General features: G+C 45.2%; 2 protein-coding genes across 7 annotated transcripts in view; both read right to left on the reverse strand.

The window, feature by feature from the left end:
• Positions 1 to 20,400, reverse strand: part of SYNRG (synergin gamma) — a 34,802-nt gene extending 14,402 nt beyond the window's left edge. For 2 of the 6 annotated variants that reach the window (XM_068210713.1, XM_068210712.1), the window contains exons 1-13: positions 20,272 to 20,398; positions 16,704 to 16,744; positions 15,257 to 15,375; positions 13,906 to 14,036; positions 13,527 to 13,632; positions 13,148 to 13,259; positions 9,275 to 9,352; positions 8,365 to 8,561; positions 7,419 to 7,703; positions 6,538 to 6,665; positions 4,454 to 4,572; positions 4,197 to 4,259; positions 1,829 to 2,773 (exon numbers count right to left, since the gene is read on the reverse strand). In XM_068210713.1, the coding sequence (XP_068066814.1) occupies positions 1,829 to 2,773; positions 4,197 to 4,259; positions 4,454 to 4,572; positions 6,538 to 6,665; positions 7,419 to 7,703; positions 8,365 to 8,561; positions 9,275 to 9,352; positions 13,148 to 13,259; positions 13,527 to 13,632; positions 13,906 to 14,036; positions 15,257 to 15,375; positions 16,704 to 16,744; positions 20,272 to 20,342 (2,395 nt within the window). In that variant the 5' untranslated portion in view covers positions 20,343 to 20,398. Of the gene's footprint in view, positions 1 to 1,828; positions 2,774 to 4,196; positions 4,260 to 4,453; positions 4,573 to 6,537; positions 6,666 to 7,418; positions 7,704 to 8,364; positions 8,562 to 9,274; positions 9,353 to 10,784; positions 11,013 to 11,729; positions 12,021 to 13,147; positions 13,260 to 13,526; positions 13,633 to 13,905; positions 14,037 to 15,256; positions 15,376 to 16,703; positions 16,745 to 20,271 lie in introns of all 6 variants that reach the window. The other 4 variants (XM_068210708.1, XM_068210709.1, XM_068210711.1 and 1 more) reach the window with 4 other exon arrangements.
• ACACA (acetyl-CoA carboxylase alpha) overlaps positions 1 to 21,338 on the reverse strand; it is a 193,408-nt gene that overhangs the window by 163,798 nt on the left and 8,272 nt on the right.

The following is a 21,338-nucleotide window of genomic DNA, read 5'->3' on the forward strand; positions in this document are numbered from 1 at the left end:
CTGGAGATGTGACACAGGGCTTGCACACGTGCAGCTCCCCAGGACAATCTCCCATCTCCCAGCAGGGAGGTGACAAAGGGATACTGTCCCTTTTTGACATTAGATTTACAGATCGAAGGAAGGGATAAGGAAAAAAGAAAAAAAAAAAATCTGCTTTTTAACTTCATATAAACTGAAAAAAAAAGGAAAAAAAAAAAAAAAAGGACTTGACCATCAGCAGTTCACAGCTTGAAATGCATCAAACACACAGAAAGGAACACATGAGCACAGGAGTGTTTGTAGCAGAGTGTCCAGAGCACGTCCTGCTACCAAATCCAAACAGTTAAATGGAGCAAAACTCTCCCTTCAGGAATAACATCTAACTTGGCACCATAGGAGAATACAGACTTGTTTAATAAAAATAGCTTCTAATTAATACTTCAGAGTTCAAAAGTTTAGCAACAAGCACATGAAGGGCTAACCCCTTTAAACAAACCAAAAAAAAAGATACTTTCCTGCCACAATCAGCAATTATTCATCAGGGATTGCTGTGGCAAAATCACACGTCCTGTACAGAGCTACAGAAGTCAAACTACCACCAAAAGAGGCTAGAAAAATATTAGGAAAAAGTGCTTTCAAACCCAAAGTAAACATTCAAGAATACACTGTTGGTGCTACGTTTTGACAGCTCACTCAACTTGGAGTTTTCCCAAGCAGTAATATGAAAATTAAATGTCTTTGCTAATAAATTATTCCTGATATTTTGTACCCTGTTAGAGAGTATCTTCCACATCGAAGTTGCCAACTTAATTCTCTCCCCTACTTAAAAATATCATATAATGCAAAATTACAGTACTGTATATTTTTTCTCTACCCATATCTGCAAAAAAATGGAAGAAATATTTCATGTGGAAATAACCAATTCTTGCAGCAAGAGCTTTTACAGTTCCAGTTTGTATGTTCCCCCTGTTCAGAAAAGCCTTTGACTGCATAAAACTTGTCCTAGAACACAGTAATGGTTCCCATGTTGTTGAAGGCCACTGAACATTTAACTACAGCTTATCTCCTATGTATATATGAAAAGAAAAAGCAGGACACTTGGGAAATTTGTTTTATGATATGTGATCAGGTCAGAGATGGTCAGTTCACTCCCTCAGGAATGTTGTCATAAAGGGAAATTAAAGAAGGTGGAAACCTGGTAAGGATGAAGTGAAAGTCCCATGGTTTAAATTTAGGTCCAAGAGCTCCCAGTCATGAAACCAGCACTTGCAGCCCCTTGGCACAATGATTTCCACGAGGGATTTAACACTGCAAGGTGTGTGAAATACTCTACAGCTGCAGTCCTGCAAAATCCTGCCTACCCAGACTGAGCCCCACTGTAAGGGGAATACACTGGTGGTGGTGATTAGTCAGCTTCTCATTAACAGCCCCAATTAGTGACCCCTGGGAAGCACCGATGGGGAAGTCCCCAAGCCAAATGCTTTGTGGAAAACAAGAGATTAAAGTGAGACTCTGCCATCATCTTGCTGATATCAATGGAATGACGCTGTTTGCACTGGAACATTTTCCACTCGAGTCCCTTAAGTGCCAATAGCAAACAGGTACCAGTATGATGATGTTAAATCTCAAAAATAAACTGGCCTGGAGCTCAAGCTGTTCCAGCTAGTTATATTTATAGTCTTCTAAGACAAAAACTAAAGGGTGCCCTGCTGAGGGGCCGTGGCTGGCGGGGACACACACTGAGGAGTCTTCCACTACTGAAAGACGAGTGCATAATACTGTAATTGAGCACAGAGAACACGGAATCTGCACCACCTACGTTACCAGAGCAATCTAACCAGTTCCTCACCTGCTGCTGGTGGATGCTGGCCACTAACTGTTGGCAAATCCAAAGAGCTATCAGACATGACATGCTTAAGATCTCCTCCCACATCAGCCAGTTTCATGTCAAACTGAACCGACAGCGCGTCTTCGGAGTCCTCCTTGCCCACGCTGCTGCCGCCGATGGAAGGCAGATCCAGGGATTTCACCGAAGCAGAGTCTTCTTTGGCCTGCTTGAAAGCTGCCACTTTGTCCACCAGCGACTTCTCGGCGCCGCTGGAAGAGAACTTGTTGGAGTGGAAGTCAGCAAAGTCATCATCGCTCTTCACCGAGGAGAGCGCGCTGTCCTTGGCCTCCTCGAAGCCCGCTCCGGAGCCTTCCAGGGACAGCTGCTTGAAGATGTCATACTTGGTGGGCGTAGCAGTGGTGGCAGAGCTCTGCCCACCCTTCACTGTGCTGCCTGAGGAGCCAGCCTGAGCACCAGGGCTGGCCTCCAGCTTGAGTGCATTGTATTTGTCGTCAGGTTTTTGTTCAGAAAACCCCCCGCTGTTGTTGAAAGCCATAAAATCTGCAAAGTCATCTTGTCCACTGGCCGACGCGCCGTTAGAAAATTCCCCAAAAAGGTTGAACTCTCCAAAGTCATCAGCTAAGCTTGAAGTTTTGCTGGGTGCTGGCTGGGCAGAGGCGGATGGAAGGGGCGGGGGGGGAAAGGAGCCCGGTTTTGAGGTGTTAAATGCAGGTGGGAAGGATGGCTGCTTGTTTTCTCCAGGAGAGGAAAAGAGCTCCAAGTCTGCCAGATTCAAAGGGGTCTTGGCTTGTGCTGGCTGTTTTGGCTGAGCAGGCAGAGGAGGGAAGGATGCAGGGAAGGGTTTGTCTTTTGAGGGTGCCTCTAACGGGGAAATGCTGTCAGCGGTTTTGAAATCTGTGAAACCATCGTCGGCTCCTGTGGGCTTGAACTCTGCAAGGTTCTCTCCTGGGAATGAAAACAGGGAGCAAACAACAATTAAACCCTGCACAACAAACACAGCACATTCACTCCATGCAAGCAAGCAAATTAGTTCATGCAGGGTCAGAAGGTTTTGCACAAACTGTTTAAATGGAAGGCCTCAGGATGCACAGGGAACTGCAAACTCCACTTCCATGAGCCACACAGGTGTCAAGAGCAGTGATTCTACTTTTCACTCCAGCAAACACTTAATTCTCTCAAACAGCCTCAAAGTCATATTTAACTCCCTTTACACTGACTTAATACCAAAACACACCATGGCAAATGGATTCAAAAGGAGATCAGCACTGCCTTATGTGGCTTCCATGCAAGTTCTTCTCCCCACCTCACCCTCCTCATGTTTACCAAACAATGAATGTAATTTTAAATTTCACTTATACCAATACAGTATTTGCTTTTTATGGAAGCAATTCCTCCCTTCCTCCCTCTGAAATATTGCAGCTTTTTCAGGGGGGATCACCAGATGGCTGAGACAAAACCAACATGAGGTAAGAATGTTTTCACTGAATTTATATTCAATATTTTGGTGTGCTAATTTTGTAACTTTCTTCTTATGAACATGAAAACATTGTTTAACCCATTCACCAGCATGTACATACTTGGTCTACTTGCAAATTTAAAGTATTGTCTTACTTTAAGACAAGTGTCCAATAAATAGATTTTTTTTCTCTTTTAGAAACACACCACTAGCATTTAATTATTAAGCTACCACAGTGTCACACTTTAAATCAGTTTAACCAAGATTTAAAACAATACTCTTCATAATGGCAGTAAAGGACCACCTAGACCTGACCTTTTATTCCATTCTCCCTCCCCTCCAAACCAATTCATTTGGCTCAGCAACAATATAAATATTCCTGAAATTGCTACTCATTGATCAAAACTGCAACAGCACAGCACACTAAACTTACTGAAGAATTGCAAACTTTTCCATTAGAAATGTAAGCTGGTGAAAGGGTTAAGAGTGGTCAGACCTTGACAGCAGGCAAATACAGCAACTTTCTATATTATAGAACATGTACAGAAAGAGATCAAATGTTATTTCATTTTACTGCAAGCATTTAATCCTGAAGAGGCTCCAAGCACGAGAAGCTCACAAAACACCACAGGGGTTTCATAAATGAATGACTCCTTACTTAAAACAAATTCCAGCCACATCATCACTTTAAAATAAAACTTAGAAGCACCCAGAAGAGATGCCAACCTTCCAGAAATACCATCAGCACATTGTTCCAATAGGATATTGCCCTGTTTTTTCAAGATACTTCCTACCAAGTTTTTTAGAGAAGCAGCACCACCATTATTTTAGAATTGCAGAGATGGAAATTCTGCAGCTCAAAGAGAAATGCTACAAATGATAATGAAAATCCAATAATGCCCCAGTGCTTACCCAAGTATTTGCTTTCTGCTGGTTGCTCTAATTCCCGGAAAGCGCTGTACTTGTCCCCTCCATCTAGAGAAGAGGAGAAAAGAAATATATTTACACAGAGAAATTAAGAATTCATACAGCAAAATTATGAATTCATACAGCAAACGTTACATTCATTGCTCTGATTTTTAAATATGAATATCTTATCAATGCCAAAAGGAAGATATATGAAATTGTACAATGAATTGCTCATAATGGTTGTGTATTTGTCCTTTTACCTCCAAAAGCAGCTGCACTCTCAGAAGGTTTCTCAGCTGCCATTCCTTTAAACACAGCATATTTGTCAGCTGGTGAAAGTGGCTTAGTACCTGGGAGTGGCATTAGTAAAGAAGGAACACTAAAAACAAAAGAGATAAAAGTAAAGTTCCTTAATTTATCCGTAAGAGTTCTGCATTTCCAGGTTTTAAGAAGCCTCTTATTATGCCTACACAATTTTGTTCCTAAACTTAAGCTTATGCCTTAATGAGTGTTTAATCCAGCCCCTGATGTAAGTGACCTCAGCTGGGTAAATTCCCACTTTATCTCACCTAATCAAATTTCTTTAGTTCAAAGTCAATTTGCACCATTCTTGATTTTATTTTCTATCAAAACCAGAACAAAACACTCCAGAACTTTATACCAAGGAATCTGTAGCCCAGGAGAGAGCAAGCACACAGACATACGCCAGGAATCACTCCTGCTTAATTCATCCCTATGAAAATTCCCCCTGATAGAACTAGGTACAGTAAAGAGTTAAAACTGCATGAGATTTTAACAGCTCCATACTTTCAGCTTATCTAATTCTGATTACATCTCATTACATATTGTAAAATTAAGATAATAAAGTGGGATCACTGTTCAAAGGAAGGAAAATAATAACTCTGAATTTCTGTCAGTGCCAGTCAGGGCGTTTAGGCAGGTATCTAGTCAGCAAAATAAGGATTAGTGCACAGTTACACAAGCAAGTCTTTTTGCATAAACGCACTCTATTTTATCCAGTAAAACTGCCACAACAACCTAACACCTTGTGTTAGCAAAAGCTGGAAGATTTAGGAGAGAGCTTTGCTTGCCCTCCACACAAGCCCCCATTATCAGACCTTGGCAGCTCCACACAACAACATCCTTTACATATCAATGATGCCTTCTACCTCCAGTTTGTGTCATTCACACTGAAAACCTGAATGAATTTCTATTGCATTCTTCAGCCTGGGGCAAGAATCTTTCCAGAGACATTTAAATCTCCTTATCAGCAGCCTACAAGCAACACACAAACCAAGCACTTGCACACATGTGCTGATGCTGGTCTGTGGTGCTTGCAGGCAGACAGTGCAACGGCAAAAAAACAGAGCTTATGGTAATATAATTAAATTTCCCATCCCTGCAAAGCAGGCTATTAGATATGCAATCTTGGCAAATGGAATGGTTAATCAGCTGTACTCCACAGATGGCTTTTTTTAAAATAAAGCTCCATAAGCAATTAGATTATAGCTCATTGTAACATTCTGTTCAAAACTGAACGCTTTCACAACTGAATAAAGAGAACTGCTGCAGTGAAAAAGAAACACCATTTTTTGAAATATTTCATTATGATCCTCTACTTCCCCATTGTGCAACAGTTTTCTGTCAAAACTTTCACTAACAGATTAGCTTCAGCTGCAAAATGACATCTAACACAAGATATACTTAAATCAGCATCTTCAGACCCATGTGGCATTGACTGACATCCCTGGGAGTGCCCAAGGCCTGGCTGGACAGGGTTTGAAGCAATTTGGTCTAATGGAAGGTGTCTCTGGCCCAGGGTAGGGGGTGGAACTGATGATCTTTAATGTCCCTTCCAAACCAAAACATTCTGGACTTCTGTGCCATCAGGAAAATTATATTTCTTACACAGAAGCCATTTGCCTTAGCATAAGAGAACAATTGGGTTGAACATCCCCATTTGATGTCACTGCTGAGGAAGCACCTGGTAATCAGGGATCACATGGAATCCAGAGCTCTGTTTGCCACAAAGAACAGCCAGTTCCTACCCACAAAATGTGTCTGTCTACAATTAGACACCTGGGAAGTGCATAAAGAGGAAAGAAGGCTGAAATTCTGTAGTCTTTGTAGACCTTGAAAGGTCGATTGTAAACTGTCAAAGGGAGGAAACATGTTTATTTATTTTGTTATACAAAACCTGCCTGATCAGGAATTACATCTTGTCTCCCAAAAGAAAAGCCAGGATTGCTGGAGTCTGAACGATGTTTCAATTGAGATGTATAGGCAGGCATCAAAAGTTGAGGCACTGGCCAGAGAAATGACAGAAACACCAAGGACCTGGTACCTGCTCCGGTGCTGTGAACCGGCTGCTTTGGCTGCCTCCCCCTGGAAATCAGTGAAGGACTCATCCAGAGAGCCAGACTTTGAGGCATCCTGAAACTCCTGGAAGTCATCATCTTCTGGTTTTACTACCTGAGTTACAAACAACACATGAATTGCCATGCTGCTGGCTCTTCAAATTGTCATACAGCAAGAAAGCAGCTTGGAGCAGTGTGAATACGAGGGGAAAAAAGAAGGAAAAGAACCTTTCAACACCAGCATCATCAGTACTTCCACTTGGTCTGCACCTCACCCTACTCAAGCACACACAGGATTACAGGGAGCAAGAATGAACAACAGTTCATTATTTCACAATAAATGTGTTATTGATCATAGCCATGTCATCTCTTAATACAGGACAAATATTAATAATCTAAATCAATGAATAATTTAAAATTAATAGCACCACAAAAAATATTTTCTGAAGGATGAAGCATGTCTGCAAACAGTAAAATTTATCCCCCACATGATTTACCTTTGTAAACTGAAGGTTTTCAGTGCTCTCAGCTGCTCCTGAAACTCCTAGTTTACCAGCAATTAGAGTCTTCTGTGCAGTTTAACCTAAAATTCCATTTTATGTGCATTACAAAATCCTAACTACAACTAAAATCCTCTTTGGAATACAGAACACTTTTGTACCTCTTCTAATGCCACCAGAAAGAACTGAAAAAATAAAAGAACACCCTTAGTGGCACTTCACATTTTCAGACGTCACACGCTGGATTTCAGCTCTGGGGTTTTTTTTTTGCCATTTACTTAAAACCTGTTCTCACCACGTAAATTTGGAAGTGCCAGGCTAATTTCCCTTCCAGGGAAGGGAGTTTTCCAGGCAGGGAGCGAGCTCACCTGGCCGGGCGGGTAGGAGGGCAGGAAAGCTCCGGAAGGCTGTGCTGCAGCTCCTCCCGCTGGAGCCGGGACCGGAGCAGGAGCAGGAGCAGGAGCAGGGCCGGGGATGCTCATGCCCATCACGGAGGGCCCGATGCCCAGCCCCACGGAGGCCGGGGGAGCCGCGGGCAGCAGCGGGGGCTGGCTCACCCCGCCGGGCAGCGGCACCGGGAACCCGGACAGGGTGGGGACGGGCGCGGCTGGAAACTGGTTCAGCACGTCAGGGCTCACGGCAGGGATCCCTCTCTGCAGAGGCAACAAGCACACAGTTAGTTACAGCTGCAGTGCTGATCAAAGGGTGCAGTGCGTTCTCAGTTCCCGTCTGCAGCTCGTCGTGCTGAAGCCAACAAGGAGCAGGGTACTGGTCAAGCTCCCAGTAAACCTCCCATGTCCAAACATGCCATCAAGGTCCATGTAAGTGAATTATATTCAACACAGAATTACTGAGGTAGGAAAAGGCCTTCAAAGCCATTGAGTCCATCTTTTGACCCAGCCCAGAGCACTGTCCTTCCTTGGACACCTCCAGGGATGGAGACTCCACCACCCCCCTGGGCACTCCCTTCCAGTGTTTAATAAACTCTTCCATTAATAAACTCTTCCTCATGTTCCAGCTGAAACTCCCCTGGCACAGCTTGAGACCATGTATTCTTGTCCTGTCACTTGTTGCATTTGATATTAAAAATACATACACATGAGATTTGTACCTATATCTAAGAACTTCAGCTGACACTACAGGAAAGAGTAACTGAAATGTAAGTGGTGAAATTGCTCAGATTATAACCCCGCTGAAGTTACAAGGGCAGTTTCTCCGCCGGACTTCAACAGCAGCAGTGTTTTAGAGGAGCTGCGCAGGCCCAGGCACACAGCCCAGGGCAGCTGCTCAGGGGGCTGCCAGGTGAGAGCATACCTGGGTCACTGCTATCATGGCCAGCACGGAGTAGAGCTCCTCCTTGGTGAGCTTCCCGGGCGTGGTGCGGTTGGCCAAGGCCCAGATCTGCCCCAGGGTCTCCCTGGGCAGTCCTGAGGACATCAGGATGGGGTAGAGCTTGGCTGTGTCAATTCCAGCAGGAGTCAGAGTGGTTTCTAAGATCTTCTTATACAGCTCTGTTGTGAGGGAGGCAGCGTTAGACACTGACAACTGCTCTTTTCAAATATTATTGCTTTTTTATGCTGTCTCAAACTCAACATGATATCAAATCAGGAGCACTCAGTGTAAGGTAAAGCAAGAGCATTCTGGCACTGTATTATATCACCATGTTTCATCTAAATGTGTTATTGGATGGTCTTTACAGACAAGTTTAACTCAAACTGAGAAATATTTTATATAAAATACACTTAGTGCTGCATTTCAAATCACTTTTCCTTAATGAAATTGCAGAATAACCCATATGAAAAGATAGATCTAAGAGCCTTATGTACTTAAACCTCAGTGTAATCAATATTTACTACAGCAATTCATTTTCTATTCACTGTGTTATTTACACATAGAAGAGACATAGCCTTCAGAAATGAGCCTGCCTAATTGCAAGACATGCCAAAAACCAGAATACCCATGAAAGCAGCATTATCAGCAACGCACCCTCTGCTGGGATAAGCTGCTGCCATAAATGTTTTTTTCTAGAATTTGTTAACATGCTCAAATGTCAAAACCCCTGTTTCTTCAAATGCAGATAAGACACCATAAATATGTAACATATCAAAGATCCAGGATTCTTCTGATGAGGGAATAAGGCTTTGATCAGTAAGTGGCCATGCAAGCACGGGTACATTCACACCTTGCACTGCCCACCTGGCCAAATGCCCACTGGTTGCTTTACCTGGGACCAAGCTGTCGTTGTAAATCCAGGGAGGCATAATTTGCTGGATGGGGTCCTGGGGAGGGAACACTCCAACTCCTAAAGGCATTCCATTCAGTAAGAAAAACAGTTGTATTAGGATACAGAGCACAATGATCTTAAGAGGTTACACCACAGCTGGTCAGCATCATTCAGCATTTCAGGCAAAGATTTCAGATTGGAATCACTGTGCTCAGAGAAAAATAGATACTGCAGGAATATGAAATAATAACTAGAATCATGTGGCAGTAAAAGACTATAGTTATTTATGTAATGAAATAAGGAGCTCCTCACGTGCCTCCCTCAACGTGCAGATGTACAGAACCTAAAGTCTCACTGTCTTCAGGTTTCACAGCAGTTGTGTGTCATAACAAATTCAGCTTCCCATCAGCTCCCTGCTATTAGGGCTATTTGTGGAATAAATAAATCCATACCTACCATAAACCCCACAATGTTCCTCCAGAACATCCTCCCCTGGGAAATCCACAAACAGCCCAGGGACTGAACCTCAGCAAGATCATATCCCACATCCACAAACCTCTATCCACTGCTTCAGGGGACACCACAGCCACCTTCACTACTACAGGGTTTTGTAACATGACCTGCCACACTTCACTCCCTGAAAATCGGTTACTTCCCTCTCCACTATGTGCACTCTTCCCCTCAGTCTCCCTCAGCAGATTTTATGCTCACCTCGGATGGAGCTCTGACCAAAATCAGCATCATTTCAGAATTCATTGTCTTTCCCAGTACCCTTGCATCTCCTCATCTTCCACATGGATTCCCTCTTGACTGCAGTCTAATTTCCAATTATCCCACAACTCCAAGCACATTATAACATAAGCAATTCCTTCCATTTCACCAACCAAGTAAAATAAATTTGCCACTTCCTCAGATCTCGTTATTCTTCAGTTTTAACCCCCCTTCCATACTCAGTCAACAGATTTAACAAAATCCAAACTGGAACAAAGCCTTGTTTCAAGTTTTCCTCTAGACTATCTTTTGAATATTCACCCCTAAAGCACAGGTAGTTTTACACATAATGTGTATGAGCAGCAAATACTTGAGAAACAAGTATTAACTAGCTAAGAGTTTTAACCTGACAAGATTTTATCCCCTCAAGGATAAAAGATTAAAACCCACCATGACATTGACCACCTTTAGTGGTAAGTTTCCCTAAATAGTTTTTAAAAAATATCTTCAGACAGCACAACTTCTTTTTCCCCAAGACAGGACAGAATATTTTAAAACAGCAAACCTGATTAAACAAACATGTTAAAAGTGATTACAACAATGAACTCACATGGAGAAAGTTCAGAGCAAAATCATGGCAGTTACACTTTGAGCAAGGAGCAGGAGGCACTGACATATTATTCAAGCAGGCGTTCAGAGCAAAATTGCACAGGGTTGGCCTTGAAATTAGTGAACAGAGCGTTAGCACCAAGCAGCATCTCATTAGATTGAAATTCTGTCAAACGTTTCGATTGCTCACCACACTCTTCAACTGCTCTGTTTTGTTCTGAAGCCTTGTGCACCTCTGCAGCAGCAGTGGGACCACTTTCATGTCCACCTACAATATCCCAGTCACTGCTGGTGAGACTGGGATGGGCTTGGCTTGCAGCCGAGGCTTTGTGCCCAACTTCGGACGTTTTAAGTTTGGTTTGCTCTTGTTCAGATTCATCTGAGCCATTAGCTAAGGCTTTCTCCTCCAAGGAAGAGCCTGAATAAACAGCAGGAGGAATTATTTATACTTTGTTATGAACTGCCCAGACTGCACTTCCACACTTTTCAAAGGAGAAGTACTTTTGGTACCACTGATGAATTAGAGATGATCAGCCCCAGCTCAGACCAACAGCACCACCCTCTCTGGACACGTTCAGAGCCTGGTTCTGCCCTTTACTTACCACAAACACAGCAAATCCAAAGTAAGAGAAGGAAGACACAAAACTATCTCCTGTAATACAATTATTGTTGCGTAATCATCCAGGCATCAGGAATAGAAGTGCCCAGTATCTACTTAGACCTCCAAAACTCTTCATGTTCATCTCACCCACATCCCTTCAGCCTCCAAGGGAGGAAGCACACAAGTGCTCCACAGCAGCATAATCATTATTTCATATACCACCAGCTCAACTGTGCCTTTTTCTACCCCACAGATTTAGGATGATGCTAAAACACAAGATTTAATTCACCTAAGGTCAGGTATGTGTGTATTTAGCAGTATTTGGATCCACACATGACTTGCTTTTACAGGCAGTTCTAAGGGAAGCAAGAAGGGGACTAAAATCATCTTTTCCCATGGATCAGCAGGTTTCTGCTTAATTGCCTAAATTATTTTTTCCAGCCAGGCTGAAAAAAAAAAAACAAACCAACAAATTAAGTAAAGACTCTGTGTAGCTCAGAGGGTGACATGTAAAAGAAGATACTTTAGAGTTACCTGTTTTACGGGAATTGGATGGAGATGCAGAGGTAGGAAAATAAGGAACCTGCCCAGTTGTACCATGCAGGGTGGATAACACTGGAGCCTGGGCTGGAGGGACAGGTTGGAGCACAGCCCTCTCTGAAAGCAGCTGCCCAGCCTCAGTGGCAGGATGGAAAGGCTGAGAGGTGGATTGAGGCACCAGTTTGGGGGTTTCAACAGGCCCTTGCATAAAGTCACTAAATTCTTCATCATCGAGAAAAGCAGAATGGGAAACAGACACAGCACAGTGGGATGGTGTGGGATGATCTGCAAATGGAATGAACACACAAGGCAAAGTGATGAGGAATAAGGGTCACGGGTGGGAATGTGGGAAAAGTGGCAAACACTGGGAATACACAGCAAAGGGGCGAGGAGGAGCAGCGTGGAGGCTGTGGGGTGACATGTGAAGGGTGTCATTGGCACAAGGTAAAACTGAGCAGCCCCTTCCAACCATGCATCTTCTCTCCCAGCCTTTCAGGATGTAAACACTGAAACTTGGTTCTTCATGGTGGCTGTGAAAGTATTCTGTCTGTTTTAAGCAGACAGGGCCAAAACAAATCCAGAGGTAATATTTCAAACTGGACATAATGGAGTCTGTCAGGGGGACATTCTCCCTCAAAGGAATGTTTTATCCACAGAAACTCAGCAATGTATCATAACGTACAAAAGAAATGTCTGCTCATGTAGACAATTTTCTGCTTGATCCCTTCCAGTGTTACTCATTTCAACAGAACTGGTGAAGGACAGGCAAGTCTACAGACAAGAGGGAAGTTGTCAGAGACCAACTGTAACCGCAAACTTACCAAGGAGTGAATCCACAGCAGAGACACAAATTTTATATAGGAAAAAGCTGGCCTAGATAAGTTTTGTTTCAGGCTAGACACTAAAAAAAACTACACTACAGACCACAAGAAATCTTAAGTGGCAATTGTTGCCAGAGTAATTACTGAGAACACAGAGGCTTGGTTTGACCATGCCCAACGACACATCAGCCAGCTGTGACACTGCACTCAAGTCTTTATACATGGTTTTGATCATTCTTAGCATTTAAATACCACTTCTCATCTTCAAAAGCACTCTGCAAAACATTAATTAATGCTTTGACTAGAAAAGAACAAACGCTTTATCAATTTCCTTGATGCTTCACAATTAGCACAGCACATGAGGCTTTCTGTTAAAGATTTCTAGTCTTTTAATAGAGGCTGGTATCTAATATTTCACCCTCATATCCTGACCAAGCAAACAGCTGCCAGAATGACATTTGATTTTACAAAATTGTTAATCCACTCATTTTGTACCAGCAAATAAAAATACTTGTTGGAATTAGTGCCCCTGCTGAGGATTTCAAACGTTGGAGTTTTATTTTCAGTTGGAAAATGAGGAAAATTACAAACCTGGCTTTTTCGCATGTGTTGCTGGTGTTGGGTGCATTTTAGCATCTCTAGAAAAGCCATCTAAGTTCCCTTTAATGGCTTCCAAAGCATCATCTCTGCTTTTTTCACCTGTCTGAAACAGCACAGAAAACGTTTTGAAAAACTGACAGAACAGCTCAGTTTTCATCAATACCCACACACTTCTTCAGTACCAGAATTAGCAATGCCTGCCCCGCTGGCAGAGTGTGGAAGGGACTGACTCTTCCAGAGGTTTTTTCAAGCCATAATCTGGCATCTCATGCAATTCCCACTGATTTGCTTGTTGAAAGAGACCCTCCCATTAAAAGCTATTAAAAGAAAACCTGAAGAAAGAAACACCCCACTCGTTATCAGGCCATACCTTGGGTTTCACACTGCTTAGGAGTCTCAGCTTTTGTTTCTGCTCTTCAAACTGCCGCCGTTTTCTCTCTTCCTCTAAGAACTTCTGCTGGTGCTCAAACCTCTTCCTGAAGGAAAATAATTTTTAAAAAACCATATATATAATTTTTATGAGACTTTTCACATCAGGTTTGTGCTCAATTTCTCCATTTCCATTGTCTCAAATTCAGATAGTTTGGTGCACGCACTCCTGCTTCTTCTCAGACCTGGACAAGCACCACGGACTTCAGAGGCAACAGAATAACCAGCAACATCCTACAGCCCCAAACAACGCTGCTCCAGAGAAACCACATCTCCCCCTCACAGAAGGATTCCCCAAGAGTCAGTGAAGTGTCACTTACTGCTGCTCCTCTGCAAACTGCTTCTGCATGTCGGGGCTGTACTGCGGGGCGGCCGGGCGCATTCCCAGGAAGGAGGCCTGTCCCATGTAGGGCATTCCAGCTGCTGGCATCGGCCCTAGGGCCATGCCACCCTACAACCAAACACAGCACACAGCTCCAGGGGAGTTTTTTTCAGCTCCAGTGGATTTTTATTTCCCCGTAGAAAAAGCCAAACCACTGGCAGTGCCAATAAAGTCGAGGGTTAGGGAGTGCTGGAGGAGCAGTGCCCTCAGTAGATGGCACTCTTCCTCTCCACAAGAGCTCAGCCTCACAGCATTTGGGAAAACTGTCAAAAATCAGCTCTTCAAATCCAGCCTGCTCCAAGAGCAGGAAGGCAACAGCCATCCTACACCGCTCAGCACGGGCTTTCTTGGGATTTTTGGTTCCTATTCTAAGGGATTTCATAATATTTTTATACTCCCTCCTACCAACCACAGATGCTGGAAAATGTGGTCAAGGCATTTCCCAGACATATCCAGGGAACCAACAATATATGACAACAGCCAAGAGGAACCTTGTCTGAATAAACTGTATCAGAAGCATTTGCTGAGAAATATATTCTGGGACATTTAGAGCAGCAAAGCTGCCTAATATAGAAGAAGCCAGAAAATAATTCTTTTTCTTACCATTCATTTTGCATTTGGTCTCAGAACACGTAGGAAGAGAACAAAAGTTGTTTATTATTTTTAGACCAGCTCTCATAAAAACATCTTCCTACTATAAATTTCACCAAAATAACATAATAAATTGCAGCTGGGGGAGTGAAGGGAGTGTAAGGAGATGGCAAAACAATAAATTCCATTTGTGACACAGCAATTTGGTTACAAAGTCATGCAAAAACATTGAATTTCAGCAAAGTGCAAATTTGTACATAAGGACATACGGTGCTAAATAGAAAACAACAGATTAAAAGAGAGAAAACATAATATTATCTGCTCATATTTCATTCTTATCCCTCAATTAGCAACAGCAGCACTAAAGACAAAGTTACTTTGAGGAACAAGAAAAATGACAGTGATAGGACAGAGGGAAAGGCCGTAACCTGAAGGAGGGCAGGCTTAGATTGGGTATCAGAGAGAAATTCTTCCCTATGAGGGTGGTGAGGCCCTGGCACAGGGTGCCCAGAGAGGTTGTGGACTCCCCATCCCTGGAAGTGTCCAAGACCAGGTTGGATGGGGCTTGGAGCAGCCTGGGAGGGTGAAAGGTGTCCCTGCCCATGGCAGGGGGTGGAACTGGATGAGCTTTAATGTCCCTTTCTACCCAAACCAGTCTGGGGCTCTGCAGTTTCAGGCCACATTTCATTGCCACACACCTGCATGGCCATGGGTCCAGGAGGCATCTGAGAGCCATAATTCATTCCCATCATCCCTGGCATGTTGGTCTGCATGACAGGAACCATTGGAAACCCTTGCTGCTGCATAGGAATCATCCCTGCAATGAAACATTAAACAAGCTAAGTGCCCAGTTAATGTTAAAAGCTTTTTTTTTCCCCTTCCCTAACCCTGCCTCCCCCATTTAATTATTCTTTTTTGTTTACTAAACCAGCGAAGGAAAGTAAAAAACTCTGAGTTGAGCTGGACTGTTTAAAAATAAAAACAGTAACATTTGCTACACTGCAGGCAGCCACAGACTCTCCTTAGTTTAGGCACTGGCCAGTCTACAGGGAAAAATATTACAGGGCTTTTCAGTAACTAAGCTGATGAATTATCCCCAACATCCTAATGATTCTCTGTGGGTTTTTTCCCATATGATTTTGGAAGGGTCATTTCCAATTAAAAAGATTTAATTAACCAGGGTGACTGGCGCTGGTAATTCCCATTTCTCTTGAAACCAGCAGCTTCTGAAAATAAATCTTGGGAAATAAAGTCAACCTTTCACAAAGCAACTTCACACTCTGACCTGGCTGGATAACTTGTCTGTAGGTTAATTAGCACACTTTAGGTTAATTAGCCCACTACATGTGCTAGAATGGCAACAGTACTTGTCAGTAAAAGCTAAACGTGCACAAAATTGGACAAATCAAGCTGGAATGTATTAATTCACTGAATAAAGCAAGTGTGTTATATTTCATCATCTTCCTGTCTCACATTTTGCTGTCTTGGGAGACCAACACTAACATGCACTTGTTACCAGCACACCATGGAGATAATTATGCAAAAACACTCCAGGAGGGCATGACACAGGCAGGAATAATCCATGAATCAGTCCCTGAGATTTTAATAAAACTCTCTATTTTCCCCATAAATTCTCTGCATATTTTCCCCTAATTAAACAAACAGCAGTGCATCAGGAATGAGAACAAAGGCAATTTAAGGCTGAGGCTCTCCCATTGTATTAATACTTTCCACACAGGTTGTGACTCTTGTCCTGGGGTCTTGATGTGCTTTGTAAATATTTACCAGGTCTTGCAACACCCACACAGTATGGGTATACACAGCTGGGAGATGAAGCAGAGAGAGGTGAAATACCACACTCAAAATAACACCAGAATCTAAAAGGCCAATTCAGGTTAAAAAGGGAGATGCAGTTTTCCTGGACCTTTAATCCAGATTCTGGTGGCACTGCTTCAACAACACACTAGAGGTTTTCCCAGCAGAGGAGTGAGAGTCATTTGAGCAGAGCTGCATTCAAGGGCAAAAACCAGCCATGGAGTTCAATTAATAATCACACCTCTGAACACCACTGCAGACCTGGTTTAGGTCTAATTTGTCTAAACAAAGTCAAGAACTTTGTGCTCAAAATGTGAAGCTGATACGTACCTTGAGGGGGGCCCAAACCGCCTGCAACAGGAAACATGAAGCTGCAGGAGGAAAACAAGAGTATGTGAAATTCTGTCATTTTAGTGCAAATGGAAAATCCACCTCGACTTCCACGGCAGCACCATCACCAGGAGCCTCCCACCTTCTGGTCAGCACTTGCAGCTGCTCCTGCAGGTTCCACAGAACCCAACCCCATCCAAGGAAAGCTGTTATCCCTCAGTGGGATCCCCCAAAGTGCCCTGGCAGCACCGGAGGCACCGTCACAGGCTGCAGAGCCAGGAAACACAGATCTGATCCTCCCAGCAGCCCTGACACGGCTTTGACTCATCCACATCACCCACAAGAGACTTTCAGCACCCACACAGCTTGGGAACAGGTCAGTTTGTTGTGTGGGCTAAGCACAGAGTGAATAAACATCTCCTCTTGGAAGTATCTGACTCAGCAGGACCACCAGAGAACACTTCTCAGCTGCTTAGGAACAGCTTTTCTGAAGAAAAATAAACTATCCACAAAACCCCATCATTTTTTGCCCCCTTTAGAAACATTAGGTATCACAAAATAATGGAGTTTCTATTTTCTCAGTTATCTAATTACAACAAAAATAGCACCTTGGAGAAAACATTCATTCACATATCAAGGGTCAAGTGCACCTAGAGGAAGAACCATTAAAATTTTAACTAAAATCCTAATGGAAATTGCTAGCCCTCACTCTCAAACATCTGCCGAACAGTAAAAAAGGACCTAGTTTAAAATTCTCATTTGCAAGCAACTTGCAGAAACCCACGTCAGCAGCAATTTCCCAAACAAGAACCTCACTCCGTGTCCCAGGCAGTTATTACATCAAAGTGCTGTGGAAGAGAAACACACTTATAGATATTCAATGTTCAATTCCAAGGGTGGATGTAAAAGAAACTGCCGAAGAGTACAAGAGAAAATGCCATCAGAAATGGCTGCAGGAAGTCCTGAAAGCCAACCTGCTTTATAAATATAAAAGAGCTGTGTAATATGAGCACTAAGATAAAATAAGGCATTTAAATTATGCATTTATCCAGGAGCAAATTGCACCTCCTCACTGTACAGGCAGTGGGTCACACAATCTCCAAGACCCATTTGCTCTTCACTTCCTTCTCTAATCAGGATCTTCATCATCCTGAAGCTTCTTCTTCAGCCCTGACCACTGCGTGCTGATTTTTCCTTCCACAGCTATCACACACCTGTGCTTCCCAATGGTGTAGTCTTGCCATCCTCCACTCCCACCATCTGGGGTTCTCCCTCTGGAGAACTCTGCAGACTCAAAGAGCTCAGCCCCAAACACGTGCAGGGCTTGGCTCTCACCACAGCCAAGGTCTGTTTAACTCTGTTCAGTCATTTTAATCCATTCCTTGGCATACAGTATCAACATGAAAACAAACAGACTTACTTTAATCAGAATGATTAAATACTAAATTTAATTTCTGAATATCTCCTAAGCATGTAGTAGTGATCTAAGCTTCACACTTCCCTTCTTGTTGGGGAACCTGAACAACAAGAATTCTCCAAACCAATGCAATGTAAACTGAACAAGCGTCAGGAGGTACCACTGCTTTTTGGGAGCAAGTAAAGGCCAAACTATTAAATATTTATCCCTTTCTACAGAGCTCCTGGTTTATTTATAAGTCTCTGCTGAAAAAAATAAAAAGAAACAATCAACCAAAAAACCCTCAGCTGATTAGAGGGCACTGGAAGAGGAGCTAGTCCAAAGCAGCAAAGCAAGCTCTGGCAGCACAGCCCCGTCCGTATTCTCTCCAGGATTCAGTGTGCAACCGCCAGCACCAGCCACACTGGCACGGCCACAAACCATTCCACCAATGGGAATTTATTACTGCACTGCTTTTCTGGAGATGCAAAATTGCCCAGGGCAATCAGTGAAAGCAGCTGGCTCTCGTGGCTGAGGGAGCCAGCGAAGGGACGGTCCTGTGTGAGACCGCCTCAGGTACGCTGCACAAATACAGTAAAGAGAAGGGAACAAAGGATCACCCTACAACAGGCCTCTTAAAGCACTACTAGAAATCTGCAAATGCCTGCTAAATGAGAATTTTAAATATGGAGCTTAAAAAAAAAAATACACCAAGAAGCCCCAAACCAACCAAGCAACAGCTTCAGCCAAAACGCAGGAGCGTGGGGAGAAGCAACTCCTTCTCTGAATTGAAACTTCACTGTAATAGCTCCAAACCACACAGAACATTCTCCTATCTACAAGTGGATTTTTAAACACCTTAATTCCCAAGCAGTACAACTCCATTGATGCAACAGACTGTCAGAGTATTTTTGAATGGCAGAAGTGCGCAAAAATTGAAGTGAAATCAGGCAAAGAACCCACACAGACACAGAACTTTTCCTCTACCTCCAGACTTTGTCCTCAAAGAAACCAAAATACTATCAATGGGCAATGGTGATTTGTAAATTCTTTTATTTTTCAGAACCATTATTTCTGAAACAGACAACAGGGACAACACTCCCAATAAAGCTGACAAAACCGTGGGCTTTGGATATCCAAGACAACCCAATGAACTTAATTGTCAAATGCAAAATTTCCTCAGCCTCCCTGGAAGTAGGACAAGAGACAAATAGCAGATGAGAGCCTACATTGAAAAAAAAAAACATTACTAGAGTCTTCAAAGGTGGTGAAATCCAGTTTTCCAACCTTTCCAGAAACACAACATCTCTTTTAACACTGTTTTTTTTTTTTTTTTCTCCTGACAGGATTCCTCAGTCCTCCCAGTGGCCAAGGTGCCCTTTGTGAGAAGGAGGGGGAAAGGGAAGTCCCCAGGGAGGCTGGGTCCCAGGAGGCCACAGCCAGACCTGCCCGGCAGTGACAGGGACATTTACTGCTGCCGACACCGGCGGCACCGAGCGGGGCTGGCAGAGCCCCCAAATCCCACCCCAATATCTGAGACTGCAGCTGCAGAGCCTGAGGGCAAGCGGGGCACAACTGCCCAAGCCTGGACACACCGGGGGAAATCAGCTGGGCCCCCAAAAATGTGAATAAATCTCGGCAAAGCGCAGAGCTACCGTGGCTGCATTCCCAACAACACACCTGGGACCTCCCCACCCCACCCAGGACCCCACGTACTCCAGCCAGGACCCCACTACATCCTGCCGGGGACCCTGATGTTCCATCCAGGATCACAGGTACAACACCTGAGACCCACCCGTCCTACCCAATACCCCACAAAGCTCACCTGACAACCCACGAACCCCACCTGGGACCCCCAGCCAAGATCCCACGAACCTCACCTGAGACCCCACGTACCACACCTGCGACCCCCACATCCCACCCAGGATGTACCACACCGGAGAGCCTACGCACCCAACCTGGGACCCCCACACCCCAGTCAGAAACCCCGCACAGCCCACCTGGCCCCCCTGCCCTCGCGTCCCACATGCACTCCGGGCCCCCACCCCAGCCCCTCTCATCGCCCCCCATCTCTGCCCCTCCCCGCGTCCCCTTAATTCGCCATCACCGCCGCCCCGCTTTGTCCGCTCCCTCTCCACAGCCCCTCGCCCGCTGCTCCCGGTCACCACCGACCTGGCGGCCCCGGCCGCTCCGCCGCCCGCCCCGCCGGCGCCCCCCGCGCCGGGCCCGGGCCGCAGCGCCATCTTCGCGCTCGGCCCCGCCGTCTGTCAGCGGAGCGGCGGCGGCGGCTTCCGGGGCCGGCCCGGGCAGGCACCGCCCCCGGCCCCGCCGCTCCGCCGTTCTACAGCCGCTCGGTGTCTCCGTTCCACAGCCGCTCGGTGTCTCCGTTCCACAGCCCCACGGGTGCACGGCCCCACAGAGCCACGGCCCCTCGGTTCTTCCGCTCCACAGCTCCACAAAGCCACGGCCCCTCGGTGTCTCCATTCCACAGCTCCACAGAGCCACGGCCTCTCGGTTCCTCAGCTCCACGGCCCCACAGAGGCACAGCCCCTCAGTTCCTCCATTCCACAGCCCCAGAGATGCACAGCCCTTCGGTTCCTCCATTCCACAGCCCCAGAGATGCACAGGCCCTCGGTGTCTCCATTCCGCAGCCCCAGAGATGCACAGCCCTTCGGTTCCTCCGTTCCACATCCCCACAGAGGCACAGCCCCTCGGTGTCTCCATTCCACAGCTCCACAGAGCCACGGCCCCTCGGTGTCTCCCAGAGCCACGGCCCCTCAGTTCCTCCATTCCACAGCCCCAGAGATGCACAGCCCTTCGGTGTCTCCGTTCCACAGCTCCACAGAGGCACAGCCCTTCGGTTCCTCCATTCCGCAGCCCCAGAGATGCACAGCCCCTCGGTTCCTCTGTTCCACAGCTCCACAGAGGCACAGGCCCTCGGTTCCTCCATTCCACAGCCCCACAGAGGCACAGCCCTTCGGTTCCTCCGTTCCACAGCCCCACAGAGGCACAGGCCCTCGGTTCCTCCGTTCCACAGCCCCACAGAGGCACAGGCCCACAGCTCCTCCGTGTCGCAGCCACACAGAGACACAGCCCTACATCCCCTTGCTTCCACAGCCCCACGATCCCGCAGCTCCTTGCTTCCACACCCACAGAGCCCCTTGGTTCCACAGCCCCACAGCCCAACTCCATTCCTCCATTCCACAGGCCCTCGATTTCACACCCCCACATCCCCTCGG

Source organism: Anomalospiza imberbis, chromosome 20 (assembly GCF_031753505.1).
Source record: "Anomalospiza imberbis isolate Cuckoo-Finch-1a 21T00152 chromosome 20, ASM3175350v1, whole genome shotgun sequence".
In the NCBI taxonomy this organism is placed as follows: domain Eukaryota; kingdom Metazoa; phylum Chordata; class Aves; order Passeriformes; family Viduidae; genus Anomalospiza; species Anomalospiza imberbis.